Below are 12,728 nucleotides of genomic sequence, written 5' to 3' on the forward strand. Positions count from 1 at the left end.
ACTTCAAATTAAAAAGCCATAAAAGTGCTCTCAAGGTGCACCAGAGACCCATTCTATGATAAGACTAATGAGACTACAGTAAATCCTCACCCACTTTGCCTAGACTCCTCTGTCTGGACGTGAGGGACCCACATACTGCATTAGCCTTCCCAGCCCTCTATTTTAAGTGCCTTTCATCAGAAGGGAAAGAATGCTCGTGCAGTGGGCCAGCGTGCTTGTGTGACCTCTGCGTCCATTATTAACGGCTGTGGTGAAGCAGTGATTTAAAACCACAGGAATGTCTGATGGTGTAATGCAAACTGGCTCTCCCTCCGTGCATTTCCATGCTCTGGCGGTCGTTTGCATACGGGGAGTATGCTGTGAACTGCCCTTACATGTGTCAAGCTCGCGTGATGTTGGAGGGTGACTGTCCAGCGGGAGGTTGCTCCGTTTATTGTCACCATAGCAAAGGGAACTGTGGGTAAAAAGGTGAAAGATACGTCTGCTGCATAAGTGCTTGGTGTTCCTGGAGTTGTGAGTAATATGGTATTTTCTCTTCAGATTATCAAGGACTCGGTGTCTTCGTCTGCCTGCTGTACAGGAAAGAATTCTTCAGAACAAAAGACTGCGCTGCTCCTCTGAGACCTGCAGAGCTTCCTCTCTCCTCTCTCTCTCACTCTCTCCTCTCTCTTTCCTCTCTCCTCTCTCTCTCCCTCTCTCCTCTCTCTTTCCTCTCTCTTCTCTCTCTCTCCTCTCTCTCTCCCTCTCTCTCACTCTCTCCCTCTCTCACTCTCTCCCTCTCTTTGTGATGTTTTCACAGATAGTCATCCTGTTGCATCTCCAGGGTATGTTGCTAAACTAGTTTGTTACCTTCATCATTATTATCAGCATCATCTTCATCTCCATCTGTTGCAAAATATGGATTCTGTGAAATAGAGATTTTTTAAAAGGGCGTGCAGAAACTACATCAGACTTATCTATAGTAAAATCCTAGAGACTGTATTCAGATCAGGCTGAAATTGTGTTTTTTCTGACCTTGCCTCTCTGGGCTTTAAAACATCTCAGCAACATTTGACGTAAATCCATAAAATGAGGATATGTGAGGGAATAAAAGCAGATGTGGTACTTTCTGAAATGATGGTGCATTATTGTAAGCGTGAATAATTGTGCTTGCACAACTCACGCCACACTACATTACTTACACTAATACTACAGTAAACTGTAAAAAGGACCAGAAAAACCCTTTTCATTTCTGAATCCATTTTCCACTTTATAAGACCCGAGGAGGGGTATGCCCTTTGTGTCTCTGAAATGTGTCACTGTGGCACCAGAAAAACTCAAATTTCAGCAGGTCAAAGTTCAACGGCCTTTGGGAAGTGTGTCAGAGCCGTGTCCCAGCCGGCAGGCAGGAACAGTCAGTGCTGTCTCTGGCAGAAGTGAAACAGCACAAGTTCAATCTCAGGCCTGAAGTGTGTGTATGTGTGTGTGTGTGGGGGGGGTGTGTGTGTGTGTGAGTGTGTGTGTGTGTGGTGTGTGTGTGTGTGTGTGTGTGTGTGTTTGTGTGAAATGGGTTGCGAGCGAGGGTTGAACTGAGGATAAAGAGACCTCACTACTTCCTCTCTCCATTTCAATCTCTCCACCCCCCTCCACGTCCACCGCCTCCCCCTCATACCTCAGATTAGATCACACTTGCCTCCCCCCACAGAGCAAAAAAAAAAATCATCATGACTCCCTCTCTCTTGGTCAACAACCACATTCCATCCGTTTGAAAAGCAGGAGCATAAGGCCGAAGCCCTGACCTAAAACCACACTGCATTTCCAGCGCCAATAAGCATGTGCAGAGGAATGATATGGAGGGTATCGCCACTGGAAATGTGGTGGTGGTTTGGGGGTGGGGGTCGGCCGCGGACTCCAGACGGCCCTGCCTGTCATCAGTTTAATTTTAACCCAGTTTTTCCTGCGCACATCGCTCTACCATGGAAGTGTAGTTTCCTTCCACTCTAATAAATTCAAATGGAGCCCCCAAGTCAGGCTGGGATCTTGTCCAACGTTTCGAAAGGATGTCAGAGGACGGCCCCAAATCTGATTTATATCTGATTCAGCGCTGATTCAGATTTATGTTGGCCTTTCATGCCGACTGAAATGGCAATGATATAATTTGTCTGTTTATTGTTGGGTTTTTTTTCCGCTCAGCCTTTTAGTTTCAACCTTTAGTACATTAGAGGGTTTGAACATTTTGCAGTGGCAGTGTAAGACTGCTGACTGCCGTGGAGGAAACATTTCTATGTGGAAAAGACTTTTCATGGAAAACTGAATGTACAACAAACTGTTTGGAGAATCAAATCCAGAGGATTGGTAGTTCTGCCAGTGGGTTTAGACATTCGGTGTACAAAGTCACCAAGTGAAACAAAGACATTCTGTGACACACATTTGGTCATATTTTCAGTATATATGTTTCTACAGCCAATTTCCTTTCTGCAGCGGCATGACACACACGCACCATACTATCATTACCAAGTGCATCTCTGTAAAATGAAACAAGAATCTTTTTTTCAGACGCTAATTATTGCATTGGTAAACATGTCCACAGCCTGCTGTGCTCTGGAGAATATCTACATGTTCCTCCTCCCAGTTATCTCATTTGTATAAGACTCCTGTCACCCAATGCAATCAGCTCTCTACAGTCATCCCTCAGCCAGCACTTCCTCTTACGTTTCCCAGCATTCCCTTGACCCGTATCAGGAAGGGCAAATACCAGAACGCTCCTGTCGGATGTTAACCCACTCTGGTTCTGTCCGCTTCTCTCACTCTCGACTTTTTTTTTTTTTTTAAGTGAAACTTGTGGACGATGAGTTCAGCCATGGTGTCTCCAGCCATGGTGTCTCTTGTCACACACAGCAATTGTTCTCCTAAGTGAACAGGGTAAGGCACATTGCACAGGACTCCAGGATGTGGCTGTGCAATAAAAAAAACATTTAGTCTATCTTGTTTTTTCCAGCTCCCCGCTGTTCTCCCATTTCAGCTGTACTCACGTTTGGCCAGAAACACAAACAGTGCTGGGTGGGTTTTTTATCAGGGGTATTGCCTTTTGTACTAGATGGAAATAAAATGCACCACTCCTAAAAACTTTCAGGATTAAGTTGCACGGGGATTCTTTACCTCCTGCTTTGTACAGGTTGTGGCTTTGATGTCCATTTCAATGTAAAGGGGGGATATTTCTTTCAGTGACCTTAAGCCATGCCTTGTTTTGTTTTGTAACTTTTATCTCTCAGGATTTATTTCCTCCTCAAAGGAACTGGTTGTATCTTTTGTGTTTTTCGAAATAGTGTTATATGCACCATCACTGTTTTTCAGCTTTAAAAACAAATACACTGCAAGAGGGAGGTGAGTAGCTTGCAATGCTAGCCATAACAGTATGTGAAATGGTTTCAGATGAGGTAAAGATCATTGTGAGATTGGAGAGATTTGAAAATGAATGATTTATGAATATAATTATTTCAGTGCAGCTCCTGACTGATCAAGGCATTTCTTTTTATTTCTCATTTCAGTGGTACTACAAGCTAAGCAGGCTTGTCAAGCCTCTCGAACCTCATGACTCATGCATAGTAGAGTCACCCTTCAGTTTGTTATCATATGCACATTTTGAGAAATATACAATAAAAGATAAAAGAGTGGGGTTTTTTTTTACAATTCACTGCAATATGGATTTATGTGCTGCAGAGATGATGCAGCTGGAGTTTGCACTGGATGGCTTAGAAGTATCCAGTCTCATTTGAGTCAAGAGGGGGCTAAATGGGTTTCCTCCCCACTCAATCAATGTCACTGTGTCGGGCTAATTTGCATTTAAAGAGCCCCCGGGGCGGATGGAGTGAAAGGTTAAGACAGAAAGAGAAAAAGAGATCCAGATCTATAATTATCGCGGTGGCATCCGACCACCAGATAATTATAACGCAGGGGGGGGAGAAGAGTCAAAGTGTTCATTTCTAATCTGTCTCCTCAGCTGATGTTGGTGTTTACACCTGTTCCATAAGGATAATGATGATGTCAGTCCACAAAGGGAAGTATATGATGCAGTAATGATCAAGAACAGCTGAATGCTGTTGCACTGCTCCAACCACGAGGTTGAAAAACCTGCAAATAAATGTACCATTAACATTACCTTTCTAAAGGCAGTAGACGACGAGGCATCCACTACCTTCTCTGTCTTTGTTCAGCCTATTGGTGCCATTGGATCTTTTGTGGATACTATCTTGTTAGGGCTGAGGTGAAGATCAAATATTCTGTGTTCAGTTTTGAGGCCTCTGGATTTGGATCATGAAAGAACTGATACTCTTCAAGACTCCTCCACTCTGATGCACTCTTATAGACAGAAGATACAATTCCGCTGGGGTTTTCAATTAGAATCAGTGGTTTCTGCGCAGACACAAAACTGTTGTTTAGTCTAAATGTCAAACATTAATGTCATGTTTCACTCTATGGAGGTAAGCACACCATTAGTTGTATTTGAATTTTTCGGGCACATTTATAAAGGTCACATGATTACCAAAGAGAGTGGGTTGGAATGAGCATATAGATGTACTTGCATGTGCATATTGAAGGACAAAGAAGTTTGGATAGTGACATATTTTACAGGAAAAACTATTGGACCGAGCTGCATAGAAACTCAACTCACCTCCACTAAACTTCAACCCTGACCTTTGCCAAACTCCACCGGTATAACAAGGCATTGCTGCAAATCATGAATGTATTCTTCAGGGCCAGCTGATTGCCGTGTTACAAAACTGCCCTTCCATGTGACCTTTTCCAGAAGGAAGAGAAAGATCTTCTTTATTTTACACTCATGTGAATCTCATGAAGCTGATGTGATGTGTGATGTTTTTTATTTTACACTTATGTCAGTCTTATGAAGCTGATTTGATGTGTGATGTTTTTTATTTTACACTCATGTCAATCTTATGAAGCTGATGTGATGTGTGATGTAAAGCCATGCATTACATACTAGTTTGGATACAGTTTCTGTTTGGCAATTTCTGTTCCCTTTTTGGAAGGTAAGTGTAACATTGTATAAACGTCATAGTGTGTTAATAACTCAGTTAGTCTGGGGAAATTCTGTGAGCAGATTCCCCCGCTATACATGGCTACATTGTCATTTGATCATTTGGGCCCATAAATTCTAGGAGGTTACCGCGTAATTCACATAATGACTAAAACATTGAAGCGATCATGTTTTCCGCTTGCTCCTTGACACGAGGTCCATCGGACGGCCCTGAACATTGTAACCGTCCCCTCAGTAATCATGCTCCAGCAACATCTCAAATGATCAGAGTTTTCATTCCTTTCTTTCAAGGTAATGCTGATTTAGCTCATTTAAAATCCATTTATAGAAAGCTGGCGGTGACTCAGTCTGGCTCACTGGAGTCTTGTCTAGTAGAGTGCAACCATACTTCAGTGGAAAGACAGAGAAAAGATCTGCTTGCTCACAATGCCTTCGACCATGGGGGTGGGGAGGGGCAACCAACAACATAGGATATCTACAATACACATGACAAGTATATCATACATTTCATCATATTTCCAGCTTTTCTAAATAATTCAGACGTGTATGCGTGCGTGCGTGCGTGCGTACGCTGTCTCTGTGTTTCTGTGAGTGTGTTCACGTATGCATACACAGATACAACATATCAAAGATGGCGGCAGGGTAAAAATGCAGTAGAGCCTTTATCTTGGTGGGGAAGGAGCCTGTTGGCAGACATGAATAAAGTGGAACAAGACCTGGATGCACCCCTCATCTGTGTGTGTGTGTGTGTGTGTGTGTGTGTGTGTGTGTGTGTGTGTGTGTGTGTGTGTGTGTGTGTGTGTGTGGCAGGCATGAATAAAGTAGCTTTGGGTGGAGCAAGACCTGGATGCACCCCTCATCTGTGTGTGTGTGTGTGTGTGTGTGTGTGGCAGGCATGAATAAAGTAGCTTTGGGTGGAGCGAGACCTGGATGCACCCCTCATCTGTGTGTGTGTGTGTGTGTGTGTGTGTGGCAGGCATGAATAAAGTAGCTTCGGGTGGAGCGAGACCTGGATGCTCCCCACATCATTTCCTCCACTTCCAGTGCTAACTTGCACCACTGTCTTCAGCTCACTGACAGATTGAGGTCAAGCCTCCATTGTCACCCATTGGATGCCTAGTAATTGCAACATAGCGTTCCTCTTGGTCAATGCCCTGGGCAGGCTCTTCATCAGAAATATTTTAGCTGGCGTGATCCTGCATGTGGTGACCCCTGGGAAAGACCCTCCTGCCGCCTGGGAACGAGAGCAATCCCTCAGACGAGGACACCAGCCTGTGATATATTCTGCCATTTTGCAATCAGATGAAATGCACCTTATCAGGACTCAAAAGGCTACTCCTTATCCGCCAGTTAATCCAATATGATAGAAAAGCACGAGCACGATGAGGTCTTGACTGTGAAAGGGTAAGAATTGCAAACAAGGTCTCAGCTGTTTGCCGGGTAAAGGCGTACTGTTACACGGAGCAGCTGAAAGATTTATGTACATAAACACATGGGCTAGCCTTCTCCTTTTAGTCTGCATCCATAACCATGCTTTATTTATCTTGAGCTAATTTAAGTTCTTACATAATAAGTTGCATCCGTTCATTAAACAGAGGCTTTCTTCTCAATCACCTTGCAATAAAAAAAAAAGGAGACTGCGTATTGGCGCGATCCTGTGACTGTGGAAAAGCCAATTCAGCAAGTATAAGTCATTTTGTGCTGATCAACCACAACAGGGCCGACAGTGTTGCTATGCGGCGAGATCGCGTGACTAAAAGTGGAACTAGCTACGAGACTTCTCGTCTACTGGCACCACAGCTCATCTTTCTCCCGCTTCCACATGAATATTACTGCGAATGCGGCCGAAGTGAATTTCCCGTGATGTCACTTCCCCCCCCCCCAAGGAGACTGAGTGAATGAAAACGTCCACTGTCAGCCCCTTGAGTTCGTGGAAACGTGAGTCAAAGGTCGCTCGTCACAGACTTGATCCTTAGTCATGAGATATACCGAAGATGACGAACTGAAAGGGAACATTAAATGACTAAGAGTGAAGTTGTATCAGAACTGTCCGCGTGTGGACTTGTGTTCTCGGGCTAACTCCACGGAAATGACAAAATAAGTAGCGGCCTTACATTTCCTGCCACCGTGAATGCCCTGAATGCTGAAATCATACTCAGCTGTTCAACTTCCCCGTAAAGATATCAGGGAAAGGGGGGGGGAAAGGATAACATAATTCACCCCCTAACACGAGCCTTTCAAGAACGCAGTGAGATTCTACCATCGTGCTGTACGAGCTATGAATGGGATTCAAGCAGAACCTCCTCAATTACTCACCCCTGCTGTGTCCCCTGATGGAAAAGCCCCATTCCTCCGACCGAAACAAAATGACTCATTCGCTGACATTACTCATGCAGATGTTGCAACTCCATCTCGCTACAGATAAGCAGGATGAAAGCCGCACAGCCGCTCAGCCGCTCAGGTGCCACATTGTCTGTCGAGGGATTGTGAGAGCAGTGTGTGAGTGTTTTTATCTCTAACTGCCCTTCAGGTGGAAGCATCCTGTGATGTGGTTGGGTGACGGTGTCCATGGGCCTCATATTGGGGGAGGATTCACTTGTTTTCAGCTGTCAGCTCTGTGGCTGACAGGGGGGGGGGGAGAGATGGCACTCGTTTCAGTGTGCAGGCTGCTAGATAGAGGCTGGACAAGCTTCAGTCATAATGAGAGGCTGGAAATGTCTGTGCTCGCCCCTGAGGCAAATGAGGACGGCGGCGGGCGAGTGTTGCTGGATGACCTTGCCACGGAGGAAACTCCCTCCTGAATTCTAAACGAGATGGACGCTGCAGATGAGAAAAACAACCTGTCTTCTGCCACAGCAGATAACACACACCACACACACACACACACACACGCAAACACACAGGAATTGTAGGCCACTATCAACATGCCAAAGCCTGGGGCAGAAGAGCTGAATTAAGTCTCTCTGGTCCTGTCTAACCCATCCTAAATAGAGTTTGAGAAACACACCGTGCAAAAGTGGTATTTTATTTCTTGTGCGAATGCTTAGATGTGCTTGGACATAAAATCGAATCTAATACCTGAGAATTACTTCTTCAGATGCCTTTATGCCTTTCAAATGTTTGTCAGAGCCTCTGATTTAAGTACCGATTAATACATGGGGGAAGGTTTTCACAAAAAAAGGTTAATAGTTAACAAGAGCAGACATAAACCATTGCAGTGGATTCAAAACAAAATGAATAGCAAACTTGGTTTTAAATAGCTCAGACTATTGAGTCATCTCAAACAGTGATAAAACAAATTCCTCTGCATATACAAACACACACACAGGGATGTGGTTTAGTGACTAACCCAGATAAGTTAACTCCGAGTAAGTGGCAACCCTCCTCATAAAATAGACCTATGACTTTGTTTTGTCAGGGGAATGAAGCCATAGGGTATCTCATTCCAATGATGTTGGTTCATTTTCAGACAATGTAATGTTTGGATAGGTGTGTGTCTCCATCTAGTGGTGGCATATTGGCACGCAGCAGATAACTGGGTTTCACCAGTCTGAGCGGTCAGCAACGGAAACAGGAGGATCAAACAGAAGGACAAACACGAGTCTATTAATGGAGATCATGACACATATAAAGCCTCATCTGTGTGTTACTGGGTGGAGGACCACACCTCCAGTGATACTCTAATGTGCTGTTCTGTATTCCACGAACACAATGACCCTTTAGCCACTGCACTATGTGCCCAGTCAGAAGCCCTTTGTGTCACTCACTCATTTAGAATCATTTTTAATTATTCTATACATTATATGATCATATCTCAATACGCATTTACAAAATAATTTCATCTTCACGTCATGATTTGTTGGAATGAGGAATTCTGGGACTGATCTTAAGAGTACTGTATTCTTTTAGGAACAGCCCACAAAGACCAAAGATGAATCATCATCATCTCAAATGTTCCCTGAAGTATCAAGGGTGACCCAAGAAAGGAGGCCTTCACAATGAAAAGAGATGGAAGAATAAAACCATTTATTTCCTCTCTTCCCAGCTCCCCCACCTCCTCCATCACCTCATCATCATCACCTCCTCACTATAGAAACATCACAGCCATACAGGGACATAGAGAAATCAGACCGTTGATTCAGTTGAAATATTAAAACATTAAAAAACATTAAATTACTTAACAGCTACTGAAAAAAAAAATCATGATTAACAACACTTGATTAACAAGTGTTTGCTGTGACAGCACATGTAAAGTAATTATAAACAACGAACAGCATATTTAACATGAAACATATAACAATTGAAATGGCTCAACCAAGACAGCAACATAAAATGAAGGAGATTGAAAACGTTTGAACGTTTGATTGAAAATGTTAACTTTTTTTTTTTTTTATAAATATGGCCACATACGTTTATGAACAGGAAGGATATTCTGCTATGGCAAACAGTCTTAAGTCCCAAATCATTCTTTACCAATCAAATCTGCGCTTGGGACAGGGTTGGCCTAAGACAGGCCATCACATTCATACATACATCCAGCCATTCATCCATCCCGGCCTGTGTCAATAGCTTCTTTGGAAGTACATAGTGCTTTTTACAATTCATTTTCTTCAGGTCAGCGATGTGAAATTAGACACCACTAGGGTATGCAAGCTATGCGCCCACTTGCATATTACTACGGCAGAGATCGCTTCCCTTTACTACAGTTTCTCCCTAGCAGAGGTGACTGACAGGAGAGGGGAAAAAAAAAACAGTGATTATTTCCTGTACGGCCTTCAGCATAACTGCAGCCAATGTTGGGGCTGTTGTTCAAATAAATAATTACAACAGAATGCAAGACCTTGACTACCAAACAGCACTGGGCAGATCCATATTTTGAGGGCTGAGAACATACTATATTATAGTATGCTATACTAGCCAGGCCTTTTTTAATTGTCTTTTAGCAAACTCCCTGCCAGCTAGCAAACTCTCATTCATTACAAATGATTTACCAGATTACAGAAACGAATGTGAATCCAGTCATGATGACCGACTAGCAGTCCACTTCAAGCTCAGGGGAAGTAGGAATTAGCCATTGCCATCAGGTCATATTACTACCGTCAAAATATGGCCCATTCTCTTCAAGAAGTCAGGGGAGGTGATATTGTTTTCAGTCACCCAAGTTAAATGTGTAGCATTTAGCAAGAAGAGGTCCCATCAGATCGTTACTGTGCTCTGACCACTGTGCGTCTGCCATGCAGAGCGGGTACAAATCAGGGAGAATCGGGACACTTGCATTTACGTGTCTTTGCCATTCCAGTTCAGTCGGGCATGTACTTCACCATCTTTGTTTTTTTTTTTTCTTTAACAAGAAATAAAAGGGGGAAAGAAGAAGATGAACAGAAGAACAAAAAAACTAAAATAATAAAACAAACAATTTCAGTTTGGCTCCATTACACCAAATAAACAGGTTAAATTAAGGACAGGGGACATCCACAACAACAGAACAAATCTAACACCATCAACCATTCCTTACTTCCTAAAAAAAAAAAAAAAACCTGTGTGCCAGCGAGAGAGGAATGGCTGGGCTGGGTAGACATTCGTCACTAGCAGGAGTGTACCGGTAGTGCTGCGGTGGGAAGTGTAATACAAACAACGGTCCAAAGTCCAAGAGCCACAGCACCCACAGTGTTTGAACTGCAGCTCTGGGTGATGTTGGCAGTCACTCCCGTGAGGGGCACACTGATGGGCAGAGCTCCACAGTGTTTGAACTGCAGCTCTGGGTGATGTTGGCAGTCACTCTTGTGAGGAGCACACTGATGGGCAGTGTTTGAACTGCAGCTCTGGGTGATGTTGGCAGTCACTCCCGTGAGGGGCACACTGATGGCAGAGCTCCACAGTTTTTGAACTGCAGCTCTGGGTGATGTTGGCAGTCACTGATGGCAGAGCTCCATAGGTGCTAATGGGACCTCCTCCAAACATATCGACCCGCAGGCTTGATGAGTGCAAATGCAAATCAATGAAGCAGTTCGGACATTCAATCTTCAATCTTACATTATTGTTCAAGCAATTCGTTTTGGTTGGGGGGGGGGGGGGCATCATGAGAGTGACTCGTTAATCCTACCTCTCATGCATGGCTAATATACATACACTAGTTTGGCAAGAGGGCTGGCAACATAACGGTCACTCTGCTGTTTGTTAAGTCTAAACTGGAGCTCTCTCACTCTCTCACACACACACACACACACACACACACACACACACACACACACACACACACACGGGACATTTTTGTGTTGTCGAAGTTACACACACAAATTACAATCATAATTATAAAGGCACTGATTGAACACTAAACACATCATTTTAACATTATCCAGCATTCAGCACTCATTACGAAAAGGTACAAATCTAAAAAAGAAAAAGAAAAGAAATAAAGATATTGAACATTGTTTTGAAAAATAGACCTGTGAGATATAGAGAAACAAAAAAACTGTTTTGCACCCTTGCCGCATTTGTAAAGATTGTACATGTACAAAAGAGGGCGCGTCTACAGATGTATAAAACCCAAAACAAATCTGCTTCTATAAGAGTGTGAGACTGTTTAACAGTTTAAGAGAGAACTCACCTTTACAAGTTATATAATTGTACTCTATCCTTCACTGTAATGGGTACAACCATGATTCTAAGCACAGAATCAAAGTTTGAAGGATTTACTCATAAACTGTCAAAGTTAAAAAAAAAAAAAAAGAAGAAAATATTGCATTTCTGAAATGCTAAAGCTCCATTTTGAGGAATAGCGGGTTGAGGCTTTCCAACTCCAGTCATCTTTAAGTACTGTTCAGGATACACATGTTAGTCCAGTAAATTACAATATCTTCCAATAAATCAAATACAAAGTAATGTCAATACAAATAACGATAGATCACAGTGCTGAGCCATTTAGCAGGTATGTAGTCTAATGAGGAGGAGTTTATATGGCCTCTCGCTCCGCGGAGTCCCACACTGTTCCACTCCCGTCACATGACCTGGGTCACAGCGTCTCCAGTCTGCTGTATTTCACCGTATTTATCCACGGTAATATGCGCCCTGGCAGCGGCAGCTGATAGCTCCTCGGGACCGTGCCCTGGACGTTGTGCTCAAAGTGCTGGAACAGACGGTACCACCAGACCCGGGAGAAGAGGTTTCCTTGGGAGCTCTCTTTCAGAACCTGCAGCACAACAACAGGACAGTCATTTAATCCAACTATCCCGGCAACACTACTCCGACCTGCATTCATGGATGCAAGGGGAATCAAAATTGTGCAGTTCACCCTGATGTCTGATAGTGAACCCTCATGCACCTCACCCTGATAGTGAACCCTCACACACCTCACCCTGATGTCTGACAGTGAACCCTCATGCACCTCACCCTGATAGTGAACCCTCGTGCACCTCACCCTGATAGTGAACCCTCGTGCACCTCACCCTGATAGTGAACCTCATGCACCTCACCCTGGTGTCTGACAGTGAACCCTCATGCACCTCACCCTGATAGTGAACCCTCACACACCTCACCCTGATGTCTGATAGTGAACCTTCACGCACCTCACCCTGATCGTGAACCCTCATGCACCTCACCCTGATAGTGAACCCTCACACACCTCACCCTGATGTCTGATAGTGAACCCCCACGCACCTCACCCTGATAGTGAACCCTCCTGCACCTCATTAAT

General features: G+C 43.9%; 1 protein-coding gene across 9 annotated transcripts in view; it reads right to left on the reverse strand.

Moving 5' to 3' along the window:
- Window positions 1-632: 632 nt before the first annotated feature.
- sgms1a (sphingomyelin synthase 1a) overlaps window positions 633-12,728 on the reverse strand; it is a 37,466-nt gene continuing 25,370 nt past the window's right edge. For 5 of the 9 annotated variants that reach the window (XM_042709629.1, XM_031579555.2, XM_042709627.1 and 2 more), the window contains exons 6-7: window positions 11,281-12,224; window positions 638-662 (exon numbers count right to left, since the gene is read on the reverse strand). In XM_042709629.1, coding sequence (XP_042565563.1) covers window positions 12,048-12,224 — 177 coding nt within the window. In that variant the 3' untranslated portion in view covers window positions 638-662; window positions 11,281-12,047. The other 4 variants (XM_031579559.2, XM_031579554.2, XM_031579557.2 and 1 more) reach the window with 4 other exon arrangements.

This window comes from Clupea harengus, chromosome 13 (genome assembly GCF_900700415.2).
Source record: "Clupea harengus chromosome 13, Ch_v2.0.2, whole genome shotgun sequence".
NCBI lineage: Eukaryota > Metazoa > Chordata > Actinopteri > Clupeiformes > Clupeidae > Clupea > Clupea harengus.